The sequence below is a fragment of the Oncorhynchus gorbuscha genome, linkage group LG22 (assembly GCF_021184085.1).
Source record: "Oncorhynchus gorbuscha isolate QuinsamMale2020 ecotype Even-year linkage group LG22, OgorEven_v1.0, whole genome shotgun sequence".
NCBI classification, from domain to species: Eukaryota; Metazoa; Chordata; class Actinopteri; order Salmoniformes; family Salmonidae; genus Oncorhynchus; species Oncorhynchus gorbuscha.
Window position 1 is genome coordinate 7,839,428 of NC_060194.1, and position 27,543 is coordinate 7,866,970.

A 27,543-nucleotide genomic window follows, 5' to 3' on the forward strand; every position below is an offset into this window, starting at 1 on the left:
AAATTATGTTTTAGGTTCTATCCAGATAGCACATTTTAAAGCCCAGTGCAGTCAAAATGTGATTTTCCTGTGTTTTTATATATTTTTACACTGAGGTTGGAATAATACTGAAATTGCAAAAAACACGAGTGAATAGACCAATAAGAAAAAGTTCCAAACTTTTCTGCCAATAACAGCTAGTTTTCCCCTCCCTCAGACCACTTCCAGACATACCTAGCTAAATTATTGTTTGAGAAATAGCTGAGAATGTTTTTTTTTTTCCCAACCATTTTAATTGCAAACTATCACAGTAAGGTATTTAATTGTTACCCAGTAATGATTTTATATTGAGAGAAAAACATCTGCATTGGACAATTAAAATTTGATAAAAGATTCAAGTGTTAAACTAATACTATTGGAAATACAACACACAAGATGATGCCAACCATAGCTTACAAAAATGTTCAATTTCTTAGGCCAGGCAGGCTTTCCTTATGACATGGAATATTGATATGAAAACCTGGTTTTAATGTCTATGATAAAAATATGGGAGTGTGGGCGCGTTCGAGCGGATCACTTCTATCAGGTCGTCGACCATTGTTGGTCACCGCTTTTCAAAGTGTGTTGCATTATGGTTATAAAAATTGTCTGGCTTGCAAAAACGTGTCAACTGCGTCAAAAGTCGTGTGATCAAAGGTCATGCCGCTTTTGATGAAGTCGCCGCAGTTGCTTCTCACCAACTGCACCCGCTGACTCAAATAATCAAAGCTTGAGTTTGGGAAACTGCTCTAACCAGTGAATTGTACACACATTATGTTGACAGTATGTATGATATGGGGGGGTGTAGAAATGTGTATTATTTATACAGACAAACATTTATTAACAATAGCAGCCATTTTGACACTGCCATGTTGATCTGAGACTTGCTGTTGGAAAACCATTACAGTGTCGGGACTTTCGGCTGTTGTCGATGCACGTCCAACGACTTCACTCCTCGACTTCCGTCTCCAGTCGGTTGCTTTCGCCTTACCACTCAAACGAGCCTACTGTATTAATCTACATTCTGGCTATCTAGGTTTAAACTCCACAATTTGCACATCTAGGTAGAGTTGGGTTGCGAAGACTGGGCGGGTGGAGTGGACCTCTGTGATTACATTGAGTCACTGTCAGTCGATTCAACAAAACAGTCAGTTGTTGTATTAAAGGAAAGTTTTATAAAAATGGTGGATTTCAGCAAACAGAAAGGCATGCAGCTACAGAGGACAAGCAGGTACACGTAAACGGTTTAGAATTTACAATTACAAGTATCGACTAACAGCTACTCAATGTCCTCCCACAGTTATCTCCGCTCAACTCCATTGATGTGATGTACATTTTGGAGTTGAGAACCATTTGGGTACATTGGGTACATTCTGTCATGACACTTTTGCATCCTACATTGTAGCAATGGACATGCTTCAGTGGATTACTTTTGTCAAGTCATTGACCATTGTTGGTCAACGCCTTTCAAACTGTTGCATCATGGTTATAAAAAATGTTCTGACTTGCGACTACATGTCAACTGCATGAACTTTACAAAAATGTGATCAAAGCTCATGCAGTTTTTGATGAAGTCGCTGCACAGTGCAGCCATCGCCTGCATTGTGGGAGGCCCTATTTGTCAACCAATTATTAGGGTGTTTTTGTTTGATCAATGTGAATGTCTAAATACGTGACTGAAACGGGAACCAATTTTGCTCAAATATAAAGCTACAGGGAATACAAATCAAAAGTGATATTTGAGACCTCTAACCAAATAACTGTACACACATTGTTTCCCGTTTGAGTGTATTTTGACATTTATTCAGACAAACTTTTATAAACAATAGCAGCTATGTTAACACTGTCATGCTGATCTTAGCCTTTGTTGTTTGAAAGCAACTGCAGTGTCCGACTTTTAGCTGTCGCAGAGTCGACTTCACTCGACTTTCGTCTACTGTCGGTTGCTCTCGCCTTTACCACTCAAACGAGCCCAATGTGTATCACCTACGCATTGGAAGACAACCCCTCTGACATCGTCATGACGTAGTATTTAGTGAATTATGGCGGAAGTTCGGAAACGTCAACATGTGCAAATTGAAGGGAAAACCTCGGATAAAAGCTCAGTATCCAAGAATGACAGTAAAGGGATGACGAGCGGGAGGTCAGCCGTGTTCCTGAAGCTTTTCGCTGCCGGATTTTACGGTCTGAGCTCGTTTTTAATCGTTGTTGTGAACAAAAGCGTCCTCACCAGTTACAGGTATGCCTACAGTAGTCTATGCATGGGCAGTTGGTTGGACTTTGGACACTAATGACAGTGCTAAAAAACAGAGTGGGGTTGTTTGCTTACTCGGTCTCAGGGGTACCAACATCAATGTAGTTGAATGAATGTTGTGTGGCATAAAGCTGTTTTACACATGCAGTCAAAAGTTTGGACACACCTCATTCCAGGTTTTTTCTTCCTTTTTTTCCGTCTACATTGTAGATAATAGAATACAACAAAACTATGAAATAACACATATGGAATCATGTTGTAACCAAAAAAGTGTTAAACGAATCAACATTTATTTTATATTTGAGATTCTTCATAGTAGCCACCTTGATGACAGCTTTGCACACTCTTGGCATTCTCTCAACCAGCTTCATGAGGTGGTCTCCTGGAATACATTTCAATTAACAGGGGTGCCTTGTTAAAAGTTTAATTTGTGGAATTTCTTTCCTTAATGCATTTGAGCCAATCAGTTGTGTTGTGACGAGGTATGGGTGGTATACAGAAGATAGCCCTATTTGGTGAAAGACCAAGTCCATATTATGCCAAGAAAAGCTCAAATAAGCAAAGAGAAACAACAGTCCATTACTTTAATTGCTTTGTTGCTCTTGCTGCGGGCGATTCCCTGATCCACCTCTACGCAGACGACACCATTCTATATACTTTTGGCCCGTCATTGGACACTGTGCTATCTAACCTCCAAACGAGCTTCAATGCCATACAGCACTCCTTCCGTGGCCTCCAACTGCTCTTAAACGAGAGTAAAACCAAATGCATGCTTTTCAACCGATCGCTGCCTGCACCCGCATGCCCGACTAGCATCACCACCCTGGATGGTTCCGACCTTGAATATGTGGACACCTATAAGTACCTAGGTGTCTGGCTAGACTGCAAACTCTCCTTCCAGACTTACATCAAACATCTCCAATCGAAAATCAAATCAAGAGTCTGCTTTCTATTCCGCAACAAAGCCTCCTTCACTCACGCCGCCAAGCTTACCCTAGTAAAACTGACTATCCTACCGATCCTCGACTTCGGCGATGTCATCTACAAAATGGCTTCCAACACTCTACTCAGCAAACTGGATGCAGTCTATCACAGTGCCATCCGTTTTGTCACTAAAGCACCTTATACCACCCACCACTGCGACTTGTATGGTCTAGTCGGCTGGCCCTCACTACATATTCGTCGCCAGACCCACTGGCTCCAGGTCATCTACAAGTCCATGCTAGGTAAAGCTCCGCCTTCTCAGTTCACTGGTCACGATGGCAACACCCATCCGTAGCACGCGCTCCAGCAGGTGTATCTCACTGATCATCCCTAAAGCCAACACCTCATTTGGCCGCCTTTCGTTCCAGTACTCTGCTGCCTGTGACTGAAACGAACTGCAAAAATCGCTGAATTTGGAGACTTTTGTCTCCCTCACCAACTTCAAACATCAGCTAACCGATCGCTGCAGCTGTACATAGTCTATTGGTAAATAGCCCACCCATTTTCACCTACCTCATCCCCATACTGTTTTTATACTGTTTTTTATTTATTTATTTACTTTTCTGCTCTTTTGCACACCATTATCTCTACCTGTACATTACCAGCTGATCATTTATCACTCCAGTGTTAATCTGCAAAATTGTATTATTCGCCTACCTCCTCATGCCTTTTGCACACATTGTATATAGACTGCCCATTTTTTTTCTACTGTGTTATTGACTTGTTAATTGTTTACTCCATGTGTAACTCTGTGTTGTCTGTTCACACTGCTATGCTTTATTTTGGCCAGGTCGCAGTTGCAAATGAGAACTTGTTCTCAACTAGCCTACCTGGTTAAATAAAGGTAAAAAAAATGAATGAAGGTCAGTCAATCTGGAACATTTCAAGGACTTTGAAAGTTTCTTCAAGTGCAGTCGCAAAAAACATAAAGCTCTATGATGAAACTGACTCTCATGAGGACCACCACAGGAAAGGAAGCCCCAGAGTGACCTTTGCTGCACAAGATAAGTTCAGTAGAGTTACCAGCCTCAGAAATTGCAGCCCAAATAAATGCTTCAGAGTTCAAGTAACAGACACATCTCAACATCAACTGTTCAGAGGAGACTGTGAATCAGGCCTTCATGGTAGAATTGCTGCAAAGAAACCACTACTAAAGGACACGAATAAGAGGACTTGCTTGGGCCAAGAAACACGAGCAATGGACATTAGACCGGTGGAAATCTGTCCTTTGGGCTGATGAGTCTGGTTCATTGATTAGATTTTTGGTTCCAACCTCCATGTCTTTGTGAGACAAGAGTAGGTGAACGGATCGCCACATGTGTGGTTCCCACCATAAAACATGGAGGAGGAGTTGTGATAGTCCTTTTCTGGTGATCCTGTCTGTGATTTATTTAGAATTCACGGCACACTTAACCAGCACGACTACCACAGAATTCTGCAGCGATACGCCATTTGTTTTTCAACAGGACAATGACCCAGCACACCTCCAGGCTGTGTAAGGGCTATTTGTCTAAGAAGAAGAGCGATTGAGTGCTGCAGCATATGGCGTGGCCTCCAGAATCACCCGACCTCAACCTAATTGCGATGGTTTGGAATGAGTTGGACTGCAGAGTGAAGGAAAAGCAGCCAACAAGTGCTCATCATATTTGGAAACTCCAAGATGGTTGGAAAAACATTCCAGGTGAAGCCGGTTGAGAGAATGCCAAGAGTGTGCAAAGCTGTCATCAAGGCAAAGGGTGGCTACTTTGAAGAATCTCAAATATAAATATATTTTAACTTTTTTTTAGGTTACTACATGATTCAATGTGTTATTTCATAGTTTTGTTGTCTTCACTATTATTCTACAATGTAGAAAACAGTACAAATAAATAAAAACCCTTGAATGAGTAGGTGTCCAAACTTTTGACTGGTACTTTACTTTCACAGTATTAAACATTATCGAAAGATTTTTGCTGACCACAGATTTATGTAGAGAAACACTGACTGCTTTGAATGTCAAACTTGTCATTGTGATTATTATTTTACCCTGAATAAAATAGCTGTAATGTTTTATTGCCAAAGAACTGCCTTTATTCCTACATGGTACTATTAGTCTATGGGAATTTCCTCTGATACTGGCCATAATAGTTATGATAGGAGCCTACTTTGTCATACTGTATGCATTTGCTGAAGTCACATTTTAATCATTTTTGTTTGCAGATTCCCCTCATCAACATGTGTTGGGATCGGTCAAGTAAGTATGCGCTTCATGAGTTGCATCAATTGAGTTGATTATAAAAGGTTTATTACATAACATTTTTTCCCCCAGATGCTGGCTACTGTACTAGTACTAGGAGCTGCAAAGGCAATAGGTGTCATCACGTTTCCAGGTTTGGACAGGAGCATCCCAAACAAGGTGATACGACGATTCCTTTCTATATCAGCAGCATACTATTACAATCTATTGTACATATACATTTTGTTGCTTACATTTCCAGATGCACCATATAACCCATCATTCAAGCTGAAGGGAGCTCAATTTTACAGTTTAAATGGCCCTTCCGTTGCTTTGACTTTACATACAACCTAATGTCCAAAACAGTCATTGGTGAAAATGTCAAGTGGGCGGGACATAGCTCCAAGCTGTATTTTGTTTTCCTCACCATAGACCCTCTCAGAAGTAGATCAACAAAGGCTTCTCTCGGGAGTAGATTGTACACAGAGTCTTGCATCAGACAATGGAAACCGTGTGCCTGTTTCAACATGATGAACTACTGTGTCTACAGTAGACTTTTATTCTGTCTTTGCAGATGTTTCCCCTACCGCTTCTGTATGTTGGGAATCAGGTATCAGGACTTCTAGGAACCAAGCGACTCAAGTATGACGTCTTTCTTCTTCATTGACCCTGATATGGAATATTCACCATTTATGCTTCATATCATAAAAATAAAGAGTGATTCCTCACTAAATCAGGACAAAGAAGGCCATGATTTAGGGGATTTTTGATAAATGTAACCCGTAGAATAGTCCTTTGTATGCCTCCCTAGTGGTGCAGTGGTCTAAGGCACTCCATCGCAGTGGTAGTTATGCCACTAGAGATTCTGGGTTTGGGTCCAGACTCTGTCGCAGCCGACCGCAACCGGGAGACCCATGGGAGACCCATGGGAGGGTTTGGCGGCGAGATGTCATCGGGCACTAGCGACTTGTGGCGGGCCACGCGCAGTGCACGCTGACACGGTCCGGTGTTAACACATTGGGAGGGGCATTGTGTCAAGAAGCAGTGCGGCTTGGTTGGGTTGTTTTTTTGGAGGATGTACGGCTCTCGACCTTCGCCTCTCCCGAGTCCATACGGGAGTTGCAGCGATGGGACAAGACTGTAACTACCAATTGGGGAGAAAAGAGGTATAAAAACTGAAATTGTCCTTTGTAGGAAAGATTGTTGACATTTGTATCTAAAAGCATAATTGAGAAGTAATAAATACTGTATGCCGAATTTCATTAATAACATTTTGGCCTTACCCAGGCCTCCTTTAAGACTCCATAATGTTTCATTTGTAGATGCTACAAAGCAGAAATTGGTTCATATGAAGCTTTACCAATTGCTCTGTGGTATGAGTAGTTTTTTTTTATTTCAATAGCATTTTTCTTTTTGTACATTATTAATTTATGAATATTAAAAAATAAACATGAATATAAAAAATTTTAAAAAACATTTTGGATTTGGCATATTTTTCAATATATTGCTGAACAGAATATACTCTATGGGAATATCAAAGTTCCAGAGTGGGATCTCAGCGAGTTTTATTGTTATGGCCCATTTTATACACAGACATTGGCATAGTAGGCAATCACAGCTCTCCTTTTACTTGTATCATTGCACCTCTTGCTAATCACCAGCAGAGGGTGAACATTTTGAATCCATTTTCACATTCACTCTGTGGGTAATGCTAACAAATTGGATCATAACTCTGAAAGTAGCTCTGGAACTTTGATATGCCATATTACAGAGCAGGTGTCAATGTTTGCTTTGTAGCACCTATACACTTAAAGGAGGCCAAAATGTCATAAATATACCAACGTAGATCAATTATTTCTGAAGTATGCCGTTAGATACAATTGTCAAATATATCAACAGTACTTCCTCCGATGGACCATTCTATGGATTTAATTTGGTGACAATTGTAATCGTGGAATTTTTAATGTTGTCCTGGTTTCATGAGGAATCACTCATAAAGAACACAGTGGTATGATTGCATGTATCCTTTATCCTCTTCCAGTTTACCCATGTTTACAGTTTTAAGAAGATTCTCTATTTTGTTAACCATGTTGGCCGAGGGAATCCTACTGAAGTAAGTTCTCTTCAAATATTAGAAACCAATATTAGACATTTCAAAATAAGATTGCATTTGATTTTTTTCATTGGGTGAATAACATGTTTCATTCCCCACAGAAAGACATTCTCTGGGCCTATCAAGGCAACCGTGTTTGCCATGATCTTTGGAGCCTTTGTAGCTGCGAGGTAAGAATTTGACTTGCTTGCTTGCTCTTAGGGTGCCGAGGCCAGATTGCTTTAAGCGCGTCTCAACCCGGCAGGTTCAGTTTACCATTGCAAAGTCTCTAGTATGTAGTTAAACTGTTGAAAAGGGAATTGTCCCCATTTAGTGTGAAAATACATGAAAGGAATGAACAACAAAAAAACTTTGGTTAAATTTGGTTCAAATCTGTTACAGCACGGATTTGGCCTTTGATCTTCAAGGCTATGTTTTCATAATGCTCAACAATGTTCTGACTGCAGCCAATGGGGCCTATGTGAAGCAGAAACTTGACTCCAAGGTAAGTGGCCAACAGTTGTTGTTGTTGTGAATACTTGACTTGTTCCTCTGTATTTGTATTAGAGCATAATAAAAGATGGGGAGAGGCCACCCCACTGTATATTTACAGTACAGGTACCCATGTTTTATGTTGTGTACACCCGATTGAGACACTTCATGACTTCTGTACAGTATATCTATAAACAATGTGGTCCGGTGTGTCCACACACATATTGATATAACAACAGACTTGGACAACTCATTCCGTGTCAATTTGATACCCTCAGCCCCTTTGGGTCTCTCCATTGAAGTATTGCCATTGTGTGTTGTGTTAATGTTTGTTTTTTTCCCACTTGTATGTATGTGTTCATAGGAGCTTGGCAAATATGGGCTGCTCTATTACAACGCTTTATTTATGATCATCCCTACAGTGGCATATGCACATTTCGCCGGGGATCTACAAATGGTAAGAGGCTGTTGTTCGTGTGCGTTGCATACCATGTTTGTGTGTAACTAATGTGCTGTGAAAAACATCTACTGGCTATTGTTGTTACCCTTTTAACTGACCCCACGTTTGTGGTGTTTCTCCTGTTTCTATCCAAGGCATTGGAGTTTGAAGGGTGGTCGGACATGCTGTTTTTGTTCCAGTTTGTGCTTTCCTGTGTTATGGGGTGAGGGTATTGATATTTTCATAACATTTGGAAAGTATTCAGAACCCTTGACTTTTCCCACATTTTGTTACATTACAGCCTTGTTTAAAAATTGCTGAAATAGTTTTTTCCTTCAATACCCCATAATAACAAAGCAAAAACAGTTTTTTTAGACATTTTTTGCAAATGTTTTTAAAAAGTTCCAAAAATACCACATCACAGCATTCAGGCCATTTACTTTCTTGAGGCCCCTTTGGCAGGAATTACGGCCTTGAGTCTTCTTGGGTATGACGCTAAAATCTTGGTACACCTGTATTTAGAGGGTTTCTCCCATTCTCCTCTGTAGATCCTCTCAAGCTCTGTCTGGTTGGATGGGGAGCGTCGCTGCACAGCAGTTTTCAGATCTCTCCAGAGATATTCGATTGGGTTCAAGTCTGGGCTCTGGCTGGATCACTCAAGGACATTCCGAGACTTGTCCCAAAGCCACTCCTGCGTTGTCTTGGCTGTGTGTTTAGGGTCGTTGTCCTGTTGGAAGGTGAACCTTTGCTGTAGTTAGAGGTCCTGAGTGCTCTGGAGCAGGTTTTCATCAAGGATCTCGCTGTACTTTGCTCCGTTCATCTTTCCTTCAATCCTTACTAGTCCCCCAGTCCCTGCCGCTGAAAAACATCCCCACAGCATAATGCTGCCACCCCCATGCTTCACCATAGGGATGATGCCAGGTTTCCAGATGTGACGCTTGGCTTTCAGGCCAAAGAGTTCGATCTTGGCTTCATCAGACCAGAGAATCATGTTTCTCATGGTCTAAGAGTCCTTTAGGTACCTTTTGGCAAACTCCAAGCGGGCTGTCGTACCTTTTTACTGAGGAATAGTTTCCGTCTGGGCACTCTACCATCAAGGCCTGATTGGTGGAGTGCTACAGAGATGGTTGTCCTTCTGGAAGGTTCTCCCATCTCCACAGAGGAACTCTAGAGCTCTGTCAGAGTGACCATCAGGTTCTTGGTTACCTCCCTGACCAAGGCCCTTCTCCCCTGATTGCTCAGTTTAGCCGGGCGGCCAGCGAAAGGAAGAGTCTTGGTGGTTCCAAACTTCTTTCATGTAAGAATGATGGGAGACCACTGTTCTTGGGGGACCTTCAATGCTGCAGAAATGTTTTGGTACCCTTCCCCCAGATCTGTGCCTTGACATTATCCTGTCACGGAGCTCTACAGACAATTCCTTTGACCTCATGGCTTGGTTTTTGCTCTGACGTGGACTGTCAACTGGGGGACCTTATATAGACAGGTGTGTGTGCCTTTCCAAATCATGTCCAATCAATTGACTGTACCACACATGGACTCCAATCAAGCTGTAGGATCAAGGATGATCAGCACCTGAGTTTTTCGCTTTGTGGGGCATTGTGTGTCGCTTGAGAATAAGGCTGTAATGTAACAGCATGTGGAAAAAGTCAACGGGTCTGAGTACTTTCCGAATGCACTGTATACCTGGTATACGATTTCACTGCGATAATGGTCTGGGACGAGTGATTCATTGTACAATAGTTTTAATATTGTGCGTTGTAATTCTTGTTATAAGAATAATTGTTGGACAAGTCGGTAGTCATAGAAGAGTTTAAAAAAATAATATATATATATATATTTTTTTTTTAGAAGCCTTACAACATTTTCAACTGCAATTAGTGTCAACATTGCTTCAGAATGAAATAAGTTTAACATGTTTAACAAAGATCATTATTATATACGGATTATTAATTCATAGCGTCTTTTGTTCTGTTTTGGCAGCTTTGTTTTAATGTACTCCATTGTGCTTTGCACTCAGCATAACTCTGCATTGACCACCACCATAGTGGGCTGTATTAAAGTAAGCCATCACTGTTGTTTCTGTATCACTACAACACTACACTTACAGCATTTACGTAGTTCTACACTGTCGAGACTAAAGTATAGACTGCTGTTTTACTTCTTTCCACAGAATATTTTAGTCACTTATCTTGGTATGGTCTTTGGCGGAGACTATATTTTCACCTGGGTCAACTTCATTGGATTAAACATCAGGTAAATGAACGTTCGGCTTAATTCTGAAAGTACGGACCTTCTCTTTTCTACTTCCGACTCTTGCTACTGACAGGTCTCTGCCCCATATACTGTGAAGTGTGATGTTTTTTTTCCCTTATGTCATTGACTGAAGAGATGCCATGAGAGTTTAATTTGAGCATCCTTCTCTTTGTCTCCCTAGCATTGCTGGCAGTCTGGTGTACTCCTACATCACATTCACAGATGAACAATCAAGTAAGCAAAGCGAAAAGATTAGCCAGGAAAATTAGATCAGAAATCGTGTGTGTGAAAACAAATGGACTTGGTATTGTTGTTCATTTTTGACAGATGTTTTATTTTCTTCTCCAAATGGTACTGTTATGTAAAGTATGTTCGATTTAAAAACAGCTGTTCAACTTTCCCATTGGCTGATACTTGGCATAGCAAAAAGGCCTGTGCTTGAAATCCTAGATTTGGTCCATAGTTAATGCTATTCTATTTATATATATATATATATTTCTATTTATATGGCCATAGTAATATTCATAATTTCACTTTATGGACATTTCTGAAACGTTTCTTTGTCATTTCAACAGAAAAACCTTAAAATGGGGGTGCCACTCACTGGAAGGTTGGGGCAGAACTTTGTAAGATGTATGTCGAACATTTATTTACCTTTGGTCACTATTTCAACATATTCTTAATCATCATCATCAGCAAGACAATCAGTGTTATTGAAGATTTGTGCCTAATCAAGTAAATGCAGTAACTATGGCTGGAATTCAATAGTACTGTAAATGTTTTTTCCTCTTGAGCCAACATCTACAGTGTTTAGCATGAATGCTATCTCTTCTGGGAAATTGCAATGTGCCTCTGATTCTCGACCTGTTTATTCAAATTTTTGTGAACCTAATTTCTAAGCAAAGCGCTTTTCCTTTTTTTTTTTTACTTTGTTCAACATTGTAAGGTCCAACATTTTAAACTTCATGTTGGTTACATGCATATGTGAAATATTGATGTGTAATTTCCTGTCACGCTGATGAAAAATGTATGAAAACTCCCCCACATAATTCAAATAAATGTATCATTAAAGTGCCTATTTTGCAGTTAGGCCACAGTAAAATCATGAAATAACAGGTCACCAGTCTGAATACATTTATTAAATATAGCCACCGTTGTCACAGCCAGTCTTGGTATACACTTCACTTTAATTCATGTTGTCAGGAAAACACTTTAATCAACAATTTTGTTTTACCATTTGTGAATGTAGACCAAAGGCTACTTACTGTAACAAAATAAAGTTCTCAAAACAATGTCTTATTAAGAAGCCTCCACTGGAACTAAATGGAGGTCCTTCACATTTGAAGATTACAGTCAAGTTCTTCAATTACAATTCGTAACAAGAGCTTGCTTACAGAGGCCATCATGAAACTTTGCAGGTAATGGCAGGTGAGAAGAAACATTACTGGTACCAGTCTCCGGTTTCAAAAAGCATCACTGCACATCTCTCATTAACATGGAGTCATTGTCAAACATCTTCTTGCTGTGAAAAAAATGGGCCTGGGAAATAATGACTACTTTAGAACAGCTCTGCTCGGAGCAACAAGGAGAGACCATAAAACAGACAGATTAGACAGTTATCAAAAGTATAATTGTACAACATCAAATCTATACAAACTTTACGTGTACTTACTGTCTAAAAATCCAAAAACAAAACATGAAAGCCTAAGAAAATAAAAATGATGCGTTCCACAGGACATCACTGATGTCAGACGCTTTACACAAACAAACCTCGGGACAGACACTCCCATTGGTTCATTTCTTGCAATTAAAAAATATCCATGGTTACGGCATATGGGGGATCAAGTTTCAAATAAGCAATGATGTCGTTCAGCAGTGTTGCGTTAACCACTCAATATCAACAAAAAGAAAATAAAGGATGAAAGTGCAACAGTGTGCCTGCAACAGCGCCAATCTGCCTGCTTATCTATTGCCCTGTTGAAGACCTAGAACCCCTTTGATTTCCTGGTTTCAAATGGCTAGGACAGCAAATACCCATCAATCATAATACATTTCTGTTTAAAAAATATAAATATATTTCACGTAAAAAAATATCACAGCTGATTTTTATTCTAATACAAATAGGAAAAAAGCATTGAGCGTACAAATTTGAGATCGGTCTCTCCAAAAAAGGGAATAAGGAGAATGAGTAGAAGAATCAGTATGAAGTATTATGTGGTGGAAGTAATAGAAGGTAGGAGTTCAGGAACTGTGGTACTTTGGATGTGTGGAGCGTTGGAGGTTTTGCTGGATGGGGGACGAGGCAGGGCTGTATGTTGTGCCCCTTTACAATCAGGCCGCTGCCCTCCCTCTGTTTGCTGGTGTGGCCCAGCTGGGTTTGGTTGGTTAGTACGGGTCGTATTCATTAGCCACTAAACGGACGAAAACAGATGGAAGGAAACAGGGATTGACTACCTGAACTTGTCCAATAAGAAACGCTAGTTTTTGTTTTTCGTTGCTAAATGTTTTGCTTCCGTGTGCACTAATTAATACGACCATGGTTTTTAAAGGTTTGGTTCTGTGCCCTTTGACCTCTGAGAAGGGATCGTCATTTATCATCAGTCCTCCTGCTGGAGTGTCGTCGATGTTCTGGAGGGTTCCGGCTCCCCCTGTTCCAGTGACTCCGCCTCCGTCCGGCACCTCTTGGCCGGCCTGTCATAGAGGAGCGCGTCTTCATCGTAGTGACCGTCGGCACGGTGTAGCTCCAGGGAGCCGTTCCTGTTGTGGCTGGGCACAACGGCCGCCGCCTCGCAGTCGTTGGAGTCATTGTCCGAGGCAGTGGGAGCAGGGAAAGTGTCCAGACAGGGGTGGTTGTCAGTGGGCCTGTTGGACTGGGCGGGTTCTGCTTTGACTTCATTCGCCACCGTGGACGATTGAGAACCTTCTCCAGAGCCAGAGTTTTGACTCACTACACCTATTGGAGGAAGGATAAGAGTGAGCTGCTGACATCATGAATTATGTAGGGTCTTCACAAGAATTCACATATGTTCTCCGTCGTTTTAACAGCATTTCATGTTCCCCAAGTATATTTCTCCCTTACCGTTTTGGCTGCTGCTGCCGTCCTCCCTCTCGGAGTGGCTGGTGCTACTGTTTGAGGTGGTGGGAGGGGGCGAGGCCGCCCGACTGGAAGTGACACTCTCCGTCTCGTCTAGCAGCCGGTCCATGTAGTCCCTGAGACATGGGGTAGACAACCAACCACACAATCAGCATCAACTACAGCCTACCAGCATAGCACATATCAGCATTATAGTGTAAAAAGGATATTTGATTAATACCCCTAGAACAGTGTCAACAGTAGGTATGGTTCACAAAACAAAGGTTATCACACATTTTGAATATGTATTAGTGACATGGAACATCCATTCATGACAAGTTACATTTAATTGAATATGGGTCTTTCTCTAAAATAGGGTACCAGTGAGGATTTTGCACCCCTTAACTTATTCCACATTTTGTTGTGATTTTGTCATCACTGGCCTAAACACAATACCCCATGTCGAAGTGGAATTGTGTTTTTAGAATTTTTTTACAAATAAAAAATAAGCTGAAATGTCTTGATTCAATAAGTACTCAACCCCTTTGTTGTGGCAAGCCTAAATAAGTTCAAGGGTAAAAATGAGCATCAACATGATTTTTGAATGACTACCCCAGACATACAGATAATTAATCGTAAGGTCCCTCTGTAGAGCAGTGAATTTCAAACGGATTCCACCACAAAAACCAGGGAGGTTTTCCAATGCCTCGCTAAGAAGGGCAACTATTGGTAGATGGGTAAAGATGGGAAAAAAAGCAGACAATGAATATCCCTTCGAGCATGGTGAAGTTATTAATTACACTTGGGGTGGTGTATCAATACACTGTGTCACTACAAAGATACGGGCTTTCTTCCTAACTCTGTTGCCAGAGAGGAAGGAAACTGCTCAGGGATTTCACCATGAGGCCAATGGTGACATTGAAACAGTTAAAGTTTAATTGTTGTGATATACTAACCTAAAATAACAGAATGAAAAGAAGGAAGCCTGTACAGCCTTAAATCAACTCTGGACCTTGAAGCCAGTTCCACTGCATTTTTTCATTGTTGAAAAAGTGTTGAATACACCTGCTTTACAGAATACAAATAATCCAGACAAGGCACTAAAGTAATACTGCAAAAAAATGTGCCAAAGCATTTCATTTTTTGTCCTGAATACAAAGTGTTATATTTGGGAAAAATCCAATTACACACATTACTGAGTATCACTCTCCATATTTTCAAGCATAGTGGTGGCTGCATCATGTTATAGTTATGCTTGTAATCATTAAGGACTGGGGGGGTTTTCAGGATAAAAAACAAACGGAATGGAGCTAAGCACAGGCTTAGCTCCATTCCTAGAGGAAAATCTGGTTCAGTCTGCTTTCCACCAGACACTGGGAGATGAATTCATATTTCAGTAGGACAATAACCTAAAATACAAGGCCAAATCTACACTGGAGTTGCTTACCAAGAAGACAGTAAATGTTCTTGAGTGACAGAGATACAGCTTTGACTTCAGTCTACTTGAAAATCTATGGCAAGACCTGAAAATTGTAGTCTAGCAATGATCAACAACCAATTTGACGGAGCTTGTACAATTTTGAAAAGAATAAGTGGGCAAATGTTGAACAATCTAGGTGTGCAAGGCTCTTAACAAGGGACTTACCCAGAAAGACTCACAGCTGTATTCGCTGCCAAAGGTGTTTCTACTAAGCATTGACTCAGGGGTGTGAAAATGAGATCTGTATTTCATTTTCAATACATTTGCAAAAATTCCTAAAAACATGTTTTCACTTTGTCATTATTGGGTACTTTGTGTAGATGCGAGAAAATCAATTTTGAGTTCAGGCTGTAACAACATGCACTGTAAAGGGGAAACATCTATATTAAACACAATTAACTAATTCATTTAAAACCAAAATCGTGTGACAAAACAGTTTTCTGTCCTTGCATTTATGGCAGTACAAGTTATTGTTATACAATATATTAAGCATCAATCGGTTAAATTAGACATTGAACTTAAACCCTGTAAGAACCCTGGACCTAGTTGTCAGACAGCTTTTTGTATAGCGATCTCAGAAATCCAGTGTAACTACGTAACGTTTTGTGTCTCATGTTACGGGGTGAACATTTCTGAATGACAGTCAAGTGACGAACAGTTGTTGTGATAGCGCACGCAAAATGCAACAACACAGCCCAAGTGCTGGAAAAAAAGGTGTTCGCAAGGAATGTCAAGAATATTTGTCTCATTTGTTATGTCGGTGAAGACCGTGGCGCCTGGATACACGTTGGATTTAATATCCCTAGCAAATTGATGTTCATCTGTTGTAGTCTGCTTGATTTTACAACCGGGTCTCGTTGTATTTAACAGAGAAAGTATGAAGGTAATGAGGTCATGTTTTCCCTTTTTGTTTTTGTGCCTCGGATTGGACACCCAAGTCTCCTGGGTGCAATTGTGTAGGATAGACTATTGCGCAACACCCAACGCTATTCCTATAAATTATTCTGGATATAATGACAAATGACAGCCTAGTAGTGACCTACTTCACAATATGATCTGGTAATTAAATAACACGACAAATAAATGTTGGATTCCATGTTACACCTGCAATTTTAAACAATACAAGTCGCTTGAAGTAGTCTACTTGAATTCAGAAATGCAAGTACTGGAATAGGCCTACCTTGAAAATCAGACATTTCCTCAATTTCGTGCTTGAAAAGTCATAAATGATAAGTTCTCATGCTCCCTTATCTGTGATTTCATTTTTGATCCGTCTTTGTGGACGCTTTCATTTGTTTCCCGCCACTTTCCTTGAAAGGTTTCGCACTACTCCGTTGCGTTTAAAAGCATGTAAGGTTATAATTAGGACGACAACATCTAACGCTGGCTTCAACTTCGCCTTCCATACAGATCCTTCTATTACAAAAAGTTGCTAGGTTTTGGTCTCATTATAAAAACAGCGAAAGTGAGATTAATGCTGCCGCTATTCATGGTTTATTATGTGTGCCTGCGTCGGCCACAGGAAGATCGCCACGCATGCATCCAATCCATTTAGTCAGGCAAGTCCATATTATTCTCACATATTTTAGAATGTAATAATCATTTGAATATCAATGCCTAAAAAAATCCATTATTCTTAAAGTGGTAATGGCCTTTTTGAGGGAGGGGTGTTCTCTATTAGGCCCTATACCGGTATGTACAATTGTATAACATTGAGGTCCTTAAATTACCATTAAGTGATTGAAGTCCCTGAAAGTCCTTGAGTTTGACTTGCCAATGTCTGTATGAACCCTGCTTAAAGGATGTATAGTCCTAGGCCTATGTTGGAAAGGTGGAGTTATGGGCTAATTCGCATATATTGCTCTTAAATTCATGTGGAACTGCATACAACTATTTTTCCATTTTGTTTCAACCCGTTTTAAAATGTTGATCCTAATGTCACACATTGGCCCCATTATTTATAGAAAGACCCATATACTCTTTTCGTTATATGTTTAAAATACATCTCAAATCAGGTAAGTAAAAATCTATAATATATTGAATAGTATAACATAACAAATTTGTTGACTAATCAGATATATTGAAAACATTTGGGAAAGCATTTGAAAAGTACTTAGTCTGGTGAAAATACTTACGTGACACCGGGGTGAAGGTTGTATTTCCTTTTCCCCAGCCTGGTTTGCTGTGCAAAGAAATCATAACGCTCAGACTTCTTCCACATGTAATAAAAGGCCACACATTCTCCTACTGACCTAGTTCTCACCTGAAAAATGTAATATCAGCAGACAACGAGATAGCCATTATTACCATCGCCTTTCAGAGTTGGACTCAATTCAATTTCAACTCCCCAGTCAAGTCTATGATGGATGAGTCGAAATGCAATTTGTGAATTGAAAAAGAAAAAAAAAAACTTTTAAAAAGTAGGAGTAGCTTTTCAATTCATAAACTGATTTTCGATTCCTCACGAAAGTTGAATGAGGTTCAAATGGAATTGAGCCCAACCCTGATTGCTTTAAAAAAACATATGCAACTCTCAAATCAACATGAAGATTAGTATTATTCTTAATGTCAATATACTTTTCAATCAAATACTGTAGCAAATATAATAGGATATCTCTAAGATAAACATAGTTTACCTTGTTGGAATGTATGGAATTAAAGTCTTTCCCATAAGCTTTTAGTCCTTGCTCAAAATATCGACACTCTTCTTCTGTCCACACAGACAGCTCTTCTGTGACAGAGGGAAAGAGTTAACATCATGACAACTGCTGCGTTCAAATAAAATATCATAAAAACCATGAAAATGTCCCAGGCGTAGGATGCTATGAACAAGACACAAGTAACCCAAGGAAAGCCTTTATCATCAAAATACTTCAATAAGCCATACATGCCTGGTGAGATAATTACGAGAAAATATGCCAGATATTTGACTGAAATCAAGCGAAAGTTCAAATAATTTCACTGCTGGTCTTACCTCTAGCTGCCTTCACATTAAACTTTAGTCTTCTTAAAGCTTCCTCGGTGTCAAATTCACACCTGACCAACTCATAAAGCGCCTGTGGAAAGACAACATTGTAAAGAAGACGGTTACAGACAATAGTGCATACTGAAGTCTTTATGGTGATGTTGCTTGTTTAGTACAGTTGAAGTCGGAAGTTTACATACACCTTAGCCAAATACATTTAAAAACTCAGTTTTTCACAATTCCATACATTTAAACCTAGTAAAAAATTCCCTGTTTTAGATCAGTTAGGATCACCACTTTATTTTAAGAATGTGAAATGTCAGAACAATAGTAGAGAGAATGATTTATTTCAGCTTTTATTTATTTCATCACATTCCCAGTGGGTCAGATTAGTATTTGGTAGCATTGCATTTAAATGGTTTAACTTGGGATAAACGTTTTGGCTAGACTTCCACAAGCTTCCCACAATAAGTTGGATGAATTTTGGCCCATTCCTCCTGACAGAGCTGGTGTAACTGAGTCAGATTTGTAGGCCTCCTTGCTCGCACAAGCCTTTTCCATTCTGCCAGCACATTTTCTATAGCATTGAGGTCAGGGCTTTGTGATGGCCACTCCAATACCTTGACTTTGTTGTCCTTAAGTCATTTTGCCACAACTTTGGAAGTATGCTTGGGGTCATTGTCCATTTGGAAGACCTATTTGCGACCAAGCTTGAACTTTAACTGATGTCTTGAGATGTTGCTTCAATATAGCCACATCATTTTCCTTCCTCATCATGATGCCATCTATTTTGTGAAGTGCACCAGTCCCTCCTGCAGCAAAGCACCCCCACATCATGATGCTGCCACCCCTGTGCTTCATGATTGGGATGATGTTCTTCGGCTTGCAAGCCTCCCCCCCCTTTCCTCCAAACATAATGGTCATTATGGCCGAACAGTTCTATTTGTGTTTCATCAGACCAGAGGACATTTCTCCAAAAAGTACGAGCTTTGTCCCCATGTGCAGTTGCAAACCGTAGTCTGGCTTTTTTATGGCGGTTTTGGCTTCTTCCTTGCCGAGAGGCCTTTCAGGTTATGTCAATACAGAACTCGTTTTACTGTGGATATAGAAACTGTTGTACTTATTTCCTCCAGCATCTTCACAAGGTACTTTGTTTTTGTGCAGGGATTGATTTGCACTTTTCGCACCAAAGAACGTTCTTCTCTAGGACACAGAGCAAGTCTCCTTCCTGAGCGGAATGACGGCTGTGTGGTCCCATGGTGTTTATACTTGTGTACTATTGTTTGTACAGATGAACGTGGTACCTTCAGGCGTTTGGAAATTGTTCCCAAGGATGAACCAGACTTGTTGAGGTCTACAATTTTATTTTCTGAGGTCTTGGCTGATTTATTTTGATCATGATGTCACACAAAGAGGCACTGAGTTTGAAGTTAAGCCTTGAAATACATCCACAGGTACACCTCCAATTGACCCAAATGATGTCAAAGCATCTAAAGCCATGGCTTTGCTTTCTGGAATTTTCCAAGCTGTTTAAAAGGCACAGTCAACTTAGTTTATGTAAACTTCTGACCCACTGGAATTGTGATACAGTGAATTATAAATGAAATAATCTGTATGTAAACAATTGTTGGAAAAATTACTTGTGTCATGCACAATAATTAGAGGTCCTAAACGACTTGCCAAAACTATAGTTTGTTAACAAGAAATGTGTGGAGTGTTTGAAAAATGTGTTTTATTGACTCCAACTTAAGTATGTAAACTTCCGACTTCAACTGTAGGTGGCATAAGGTTTTGGAACAGTGAAATGTGAATGCTTAAACTTTTCCAATAAACAAAGTTTTCCGTTGCGAATCGTTTTTCTTTGGTGTGCCAGTCGGCTCGACTGTGGTGGTCTTCATACCTGCTCATTGTCTTTGATATGGGATCCCTCAGGGATGGCATCCACTCCCTTCTCCTCTCCTGTTCGTTTTGACGCCTCCGTCAAAAACTCCAGAACCTTGCCCTCGGGAAGGAACTCAGGGTCCCATAAAAGCTGGTCATCATTTTCATATACTGGCACGAGTGAACAAAAGAGAGAGGGGGAGAAAGAGAGAAGGAAAAAAATACATTTTACTTCCCATTTACCTCTGTGATTGGAAGATATTTCACTTGAACTTAATTAGTGCATTGTAATTGCAAACATAACGCCTTACCTTTCTCATTGTCTTTATATTTACAAAGGCCAGAGGGCGTTTCAGCCTGATACATGGAACCAACCATGATTTCCTGTCCAGGTCAAACAAACATTGTTTAGTTTCACGAATCGAAAGTGTGCTTCAAATGAATAAAATGTCTTTAAGGCTAGAACTACCATATCTAACGAATGATTAAACAATAATAAAAAACAATATATTTACCTTTTTCCAATCATCAGAAGGGACATAATCTTCATCTTCTGATTCTTCCTCTGCATCATTATCTGAAACAAGATTTGGCATTTTGACTATTTTTTACTAGCTAGGTTTCCATCATTATTGGCGACAGAATTTCACGCAAATATTCTAAAATCCGCATAAACACTATGCGCCTTTTCCCACCAAGGCCCGTTGCAGATAAAAATAATTATCCTACATGTACTTTACTCACATAAAAAGGTTGGACGGAAACCTGGTTACTGAGACATATTAGTTCTCATTTTGAACCACTGGGTTAAAACACATAGAACAAGATCTCACAAACTATCCAACACAAGAACAAAAAAATAAAAAACGTCGCTCGTGACGGAAGTGAAGGTGCATACTTTCAAAGTCCTTGAGCTTCTGTGATCCACGTATCAGCTCTGCCGTGCAGTGGGATTTGATGGAGCGCGTGTGACCCTCGTTGGACAACTGGTTCTCGTTCCCCAGTCCCGAAGAGATCTTCACCCTCTCGGTCTGAACACACACACATCACGGAGTTACACACAGATTAGTCACCAATGGTGCATTACAGTCAAAAACGCCCCTGTGAAACAACATTCATAGAAACATTGGAATCAGCATCAAAGCTGCCTAGATGCATCTGTTATATAATAATATATGCCATTTAGCAGTCATGCGTGCATGTTTTAAGTATGATCAGCATTTTAAATACTATAAGCAGATTTGTAACTATACTGAACCGAAATATAAACGCATTTCAAAGATTTGACTGACTTACAGTTCATATAACGAAACCAGTCATTTGAAATAAATTCACATGGCCCCAATATATGGATTTTATGAGTGGGAATACAGATATGCATCTGTTGGTCACATATACCGTAAAAAAAGATAGAAGTGTGAATCAGAAAACCAGTCAGTATTTGGTGACCACCATTTGCCTCATGCAGCATGACATGTCCTTCGCATAGAGTTGATCAGGCTGTTGATTGTGGCCTGTGGAGTGTTGTCTCACTCTTCAATAGCTGTACAAAGTTGCTGGCTATTGGTGGGAACTGGAACACGCTGTCATACACGTCAATCCAGAGCATCCCAAATATGCTTAACGGGTGACATGTCTGGCGAGTACACAGGCCATGGAAGAACTGGGACATTTTCAGCTACTTGGAATTGTGTACAGATTCTTACGACATGGGTCCATGCATTATCATGCTGAAACATGAGGTGGTGGCGACTGATGAATGGCACGACAATGGGCCTCAGAATCTCGTACCAGTAACTGCGCATTAAAATTTCCATCGATTAAATGCAATTGTGTTTGTTGTCCGTAGCTTATGTCTTCCCATACCATAAACCCACCACCACTCTGTTCACAACGTTGAGGCCAGTTGGACGTACTGCCAAATTCTCTAAAACGATGTTGCAGGTGGCCTATGGTTGTCAAATTAACATTCAATGCTCTGGCAACAAGTCTGGTGGACATTCCTGCAGTCAGCATGCTAATTACACACTCCCTCAAAACATGAGACATCTGTGGCATTGTATTGTGACAAAACTGCATATTTTAATGTCGCCTTTTATTGTCCTGAGCACAAGGTGAACCTGTGTAATGATCATGCTGTTTAATCAGCTTCTTGATGTGCCCCCCCGTCAGGTCGATGGATTATCTTGGCAAAAGAAAAATGCTCACTAACAAAGTAGTAAACAAATTGTGCACAACATTTTTTGTGCATATGGAAAATGTCTGGGATCTTTTATTTCAGCCAATGAAACATGGGACTAACACTTTACATGTTGCGTTTCTATTTTTTTTCAGTGTCGTATACATTTCTGACTAAGTATGTAAACTTCGTTGGCTTCAGAATATGTAGTATTGATTTATAACATTCAACTTAGTACAATAAGGTGCAAACAAGCATTCCTTCTTTAGGAGTATGTTGATTGCTTTCCCTGTTATTTCAGGAGATTTATGGCACCCACCTTACTCCTCTTCAGCTCACCAGTGCTTCTGCTGCTTTCATCATTGTCCAGCTCCTCTTCCTCCTCATCCTCCTCTTCTTCTTCATCATCCTCTAACTCGTCATCCTCTAGGTCTTCCTCATCTTCTTCCTCTCCATCTGCAGGTGAACCACCGCCGTATCCGTACATACTCAACAACTCATGAATGGGCATCTCTCCCTCCTATGGCACAAATGGAACAACAAAAACAACTTTTGTTGCACATACAGACTAGCTGGCTTCACATTATCAATATGTGAGTGTTGCCTTCTGACATAAATCACTGGTATAACGTTACAATAATAGGGGTCAAATAGTCTATATCTATAACTAAAAGGTTACTGTTCCCAGGGTTGTATTCATTAGAGCATTCACTGTAGCAAAACGTTCTGCAACGTAAAAGAAAAAGTGTTTCTTATTGGACAAGTTTGGGTAGTCCCTCCCTGTTTCAGTCCATCTTCTTCTGATCAGTGCCTAATGAATAGGACCCTGGATAACTTTCAAACCACAAGAAGAAATTACGTTGAGACGCACCCGTGCAAGGTCATCAATCTCATTGCTGAAGTTGGTCTCTCCCTCGAGCATCTCCTCCTCTTCCAGTGTGCGTTCGTCATCAAAGTCGTGAACGAGCATATCTGCTGAAGGATCAAACTCATAGTCGTCTGCTGAACCTCCTAAGAAAAAACACACCGGGAAACTGAGGAGATACTTGATAAAGTGCTACATGATTTATAACAAACAATATTATGACATCAGCTAGGTTTCCATCCAATTGGTGACAGATTTTCAGGCAAATATTTTAAAAGTTGCATAAAGAAAATATGCACATTTTCCCACCAATGGTGCATTTCCACCAAATGGACATTCTGCAGATAAAAATCTGCTAAAAGTATATTTTTATGTGCTTACTCTGGTCTTGGCATGTGCACTCTAGTCAACAGCTCGCCGATACAGTGCAGGTATGCTAGTCTACATGAGATTGTTATGGCTAAGAGCGAGAATATTTTTCATTATCAAACGGCAGTCAAGCGTCGATCATGTCAACAGAATAAGACCCTCGATATTTATTGGAAAGGAGCATCAAGCTCATCACCTTGCACTTTCACCAGCCTGAGAAATTCATAACTTATTTAATCTGTAGCCTAATAAACTGTATGGTTTCTTTCCCGATTCGTAGTGGGAGGACCACACACCATATCATCGTTTGACTCCAAGGTTCCACCACCTATTCTCGCAAAATACATTTTACTGACACAAAAAGATCCTACCATGTCGAATGAAAAAAATTATCTGTCGGTATTTATTAAAATTGTACAGAAACTCCCTGTCTCTATCAGGGGTTCCTAAACTGCATCAATCAGGCCCCTCTTCCAGCATTGGGGAACATCTCTCACCACATCTATTTCTATTGGCACAAGCACTGTTCATGACACAAACCGGAGGACCTTCCAGAGGGTGGTGTGGTCTGCCCAACGCATTATCGGGAGCACACTGCCTGCCCTCCAGGACGCCTACAGCACCGGACATCACAGCAAGGCCAAAACGATTACAAAGAACATCAACCACCTGAGCCACAGCCTGTTCACCCCACTCTCATCCAGAAGGCCATGACAGGTGCATCAAAGCTGGGACTGAGAAACTGAAAAACAGCTTCTATCACAAGGCCATCAAGACTGTTAAATAGCAGTCTGATGGCCTTCCACCTGGTTACTCAACCCTGCACCTTAGAGGCTGCTGCCCTATGTACATAGACATGGAATCACTGGCCACTTTAAAAACGGAACACTAGTCACTTTAATAATGTTTACATACTGCTTTTCTCATTTCATATGTATATACTGTATTCTAGTCAATGACACGCCGACATTGCTCAACGAAATATTTATATATTTCTTAATTTCATTTTTTTTTGCTTTTAGATGTGTATTGTTAGATACTACTGCACTGTTGGGAGCTAGGAACACAAGCATTTCGCTACACGCACGATAACATCTGCTAAATATGTGTATGTGACCAATAAAAAAAATGGAAGCTGTTCACACCCGTATTGTTGGCAGCCCCTCGTGCGCCCCAGTTTGGGACCCAATGATCCATCACTGCTGTCATGATTATTATTTATATGGTATGACTTTACTCGCATAAAAACGGTAGATCGAAATGTGGTTAGCGTGGTGTGTTCAGCACAATTTTACTTCAAATCAAATGTATTTATAAAGCCCTTCTTACATCAGCTGATATCTCAAAGTGCTGTACAGAAACCCAGCCTAAAACCCCAAACAGCAAGCAATGCAGGTGTAGAAGCACGCATGTTAATGATTTAATGAGGGATTAAAATGAACATATCAATGAGCATACACCTTTCTCTCGGTTGTATAAATACAACAATATTTACCTGGGCTCGTACTCCCAACGGAGGGCTAAAACACAAAACAAAATTAATCACAACCAGATACAGACACACATTACGGTTGATGCCAAAACATGTAGCTGTAACTTTGTTATACGGTTCAGAGATACGGTCAGTGAATTATGCTGTTTTCTGGATGAGGTCAAGATCGTCTCCAGGCAACCTAGGCCTGAACAAAAACATGAATATGAACTACCTACAATACAGCGAACTGATCATCAGTCTGGGTAGTGGATGGAAGTGGAAGTCAAACTAAAAGCGCGCCTGAAACTTATGCCTGGCTCCTTGTTGGCCAACGCCAAGGTAGAATAGACATTACTGTAGCTAACGTTAGCTGGTTCTAGCACGGAGAGAACATTGATCAGGCCATAACTGAAACAAGTCATATTATCAATTTCAGGAGATGGCTAAAGTCGTTTTTGAGAAACAAGTGGGTTGTTCTCACAATGTAGACACTTAGGTATGAATGATTAGCTAGCTAACGTTAGCTATTTGCTAGCCTCTGCCTCAGCTAACTTTAGCGAGCTAACTTAGTTATTCAAATAGTTAGCCACCTAGCTTCATCTTCGATATGCAGAATACCACCAGGTCAAAAAAATACAATAGCACTCTAAATATTAAATTCTATATTTTCGAGTGGGTAACGTTAACGCTAGCAGTCTGCCAACTATAGCTAGATAGCTTAGCATAGCTACGAAGCTAGCCAGCATCGCTAAACTGAAGTTTGAAAAATACAACTTATGGAAACGCGACAAGTTTAACATTTAAAAATGTATATCTCTTCTCCGTATTTTTAGGACATATTTTTTGCTTCTCATTTGGGAAGTGCACCCGCCAGAATCAATTCTATAAATAAAAATACATTAAAACATTTTTATTATCCCGGATATTTATTGGAGTTTCCTTCCTACCTCCGCCATGTTTGAAATCCTTTAGGGTTACATTGGGGGTCAGCAATTTCCCGGATTGACTTGCCCCGCCCATACACATATTTTCCCTACAACTCGGTCAGGGCTAGAAAGGGTACAGCGTTTGTCAAATTGTTGTCCCAAGTTATTTTGGGGGCATTTTTAGCTCAGTCTAATCCTCTTCCTGTCCTAACCTAACCTAATTATTCTAACCGGCTTCGTTAATTATAATAACCTGCTACGAAAATCTGACGAAAAGTGTAACCCATCTAATCAAAACCCTACTATATCAGTGGAGAGGACAGGAGTAGCCCAATTTGACGGAAAATCTGTCTCCCTTCAGCAGGTGCCGTTCTTTCGCCCACCAAGCAAGGAGTTTCTGTATGGAGGTCAATGAGTTTCGAATTTGGCCAGCATGAATGTCTTATTTGCTCTGTGACGTTTATTTTATCCATAGAAGTTCCATAATGCTTAAGTTTTTATGAGTGTACTGATATAAGTAGAACACGTGACATCCCGGCAACTTTGAGAAAAAACACTATATCAGAGTTGTCTCAAGATGGCTATGCATATTCATGAAATTAGGCTGATAGCATAGCCTCTCTTTCAAATATTCCAAAAAAGATTACAATAAGGGATCATCAACGAGGGGTTATATATTATATGGGCGGCAGGTAGCCTAGTGACTACCGTACCTTGTCAGCATATCCATTATCTTTGGCTATAATTCAACCATTATTGTCTGGTTTCCCCGAGATAACACAGCCACAAAGTCAAAATTGCAAAATCATAAAAATTATAGAAAGGAAAATTAGCTTTTTGTGTTAATTTAAGATTAGGGTTAGGCATAAGGTTTTGCCTGAAGACTCAAAACAGAATTCTTCTACTGCTCTATCATTCGCTACATACTTCAGTCTGACTGACATCATTGAAGTCATTTGAGGGGTGCTGTACAAAACAGTCATCAGCGATTGTGTCAGCGCTCAATGATCAAAACGCTTCTTTACCCACGTGTGTTCTAGCTCTGGCCCAACCCATCAGTTTCTGGGCTCAATCAGACAGTCTAGGATGGATTTCCATTTTTAAAATCATTGGGAAGGTATTCAGGTCCAGACTCATTGAGGAGAAGAAACTGACGTCCACGGCCGTGGCATAGCCTTTGGCCAGAGCAAGGAGTTTGGGTAGCCAGGCAACATAAGGTTAGCAGTTTGGTTAAAGTGGCACTACAGTCTTCTTTTGACATCATTTAATGCCCCCCCCCACACACACATTCTAAAATTGCATTTTTGCCCCCCCCCAGTTTTATTATTGCACTGTGATATGAAACACGGCACCGATGTGCTTTAGGAACATGCAGACGGCTCAGAGCGGTTTGTTAGGCTGTTATCAGGATTTAGACGGCTGGATTTAGGACTGCATGGACACCACAGAGCGTGTGGACAGGCTGGCTGTGTGATGGCAAAGCTTCTGAAAGGCAAGGGTATAGGACCAGTACAGGCGAGATTAACAGAGGCAGCTGCTGTCTGTGTCTGTTGTGGTTTTTCTCCAAGTTGTAAAAGCAAGCAA

The 27,543-nt window shown here is 40.4% G+C and overlaps 2 protein-coding genes across 9 annotated transcripts; one reads left to right on the forward strand and one right to left on the reverse strand.

Moving 5' to 3' along the window:
* The first annotated feature begins 1,006 nt into the window (after positions 1-1,006).
* LOC124009292 (UDP-N-acetylglucosamine/UDP-glucose/GDP-mannose transporter-like) lies at positions 1,007-12,050 on the forward strand. 2 transcript variants are annotated; one of them, XM_046320936.1, is made up of 13 exons: positions 1,007-1,249; positions 5,456-5,489; positions 5,565-5,651; positions 6,046-6,113; positions 7,513-7,584; positions 7,686-7,754; positions 7,966-8,068; positions 8,420-8,512; positions 8,650-8,717; positions 10,475-10,553; positions 10,665-10,747; positions 10,929-10,981; positions 11,323-12,050. In XM_046320936.1, the coding sequence occupies exons 1-13, from the start codon at positions 1,200-1,202 to the stop codon at positions 11,331-11,333; spliced, it is 870 nt and encodes a 289-aa protein (XP_046176892.1). In that variant the 5' UTR covers positions 1,007-1,199; the 3' UTR covers positions 11,334-12,050. The 2 variants fall into 2 exon arrangements, with proteins under 2 accessions (XP_046176892.1, XP_046176891.1); XM_046320935.1 differs by lacking the exon at positions 1,007-1,249 and adding an exon at positions 2,026-2,257.
* LOC124009291 (mesoderm induction early response protein 1-like) lies at positions 11,868-26,046 on the reverse strand. 7 transcript variants are annotated; one of them, XM_046320934.1, is made up of 13 exons: positions 25,981-26,046; positions 25,055-25,079; positions 23,197-23,336; positions 22,645-22,845; positions 21,045-21,177; positions 20,662-20,723; positions 20,458-20,530; positions 20,166-20,317; positions 18,275-18,356; positions 17,937-18,028; positions 17,436-17,482; positions 13,827-13,957; positions 11,868-13,700 (listed from the first exon to the last, which is right to left on the reverse strand). In XM_046320934.1, the coding sequence occupies exons 1-13, from the start codon at positions 25,987-25,989 to the stop codon at positions 13,345-13,347; spliced, it is 1,503 nt and encodes a 500-aa protein (XP_046176890.1). In that variant the 5' UTR covers positions 25,990-26,046; the 3' UTR covers positions 11,868-13,344. The 7 variants fall into 7 exon arrangements, with proteins under 7 accessions (XP_046176890.1, XP_046176885.1, XP_046176889.1 ...); XM_046320929.1 differs by having other exon boundaries at positions 17,436-17,563; positions 25,981-26,045; XM_046320933.1 differs by having other exon boundaries at positions 17,937-18,031; positions 25,981-26,045.
* Positions 26,047-27,543: the final 1,497 nt, after the last annotated feature.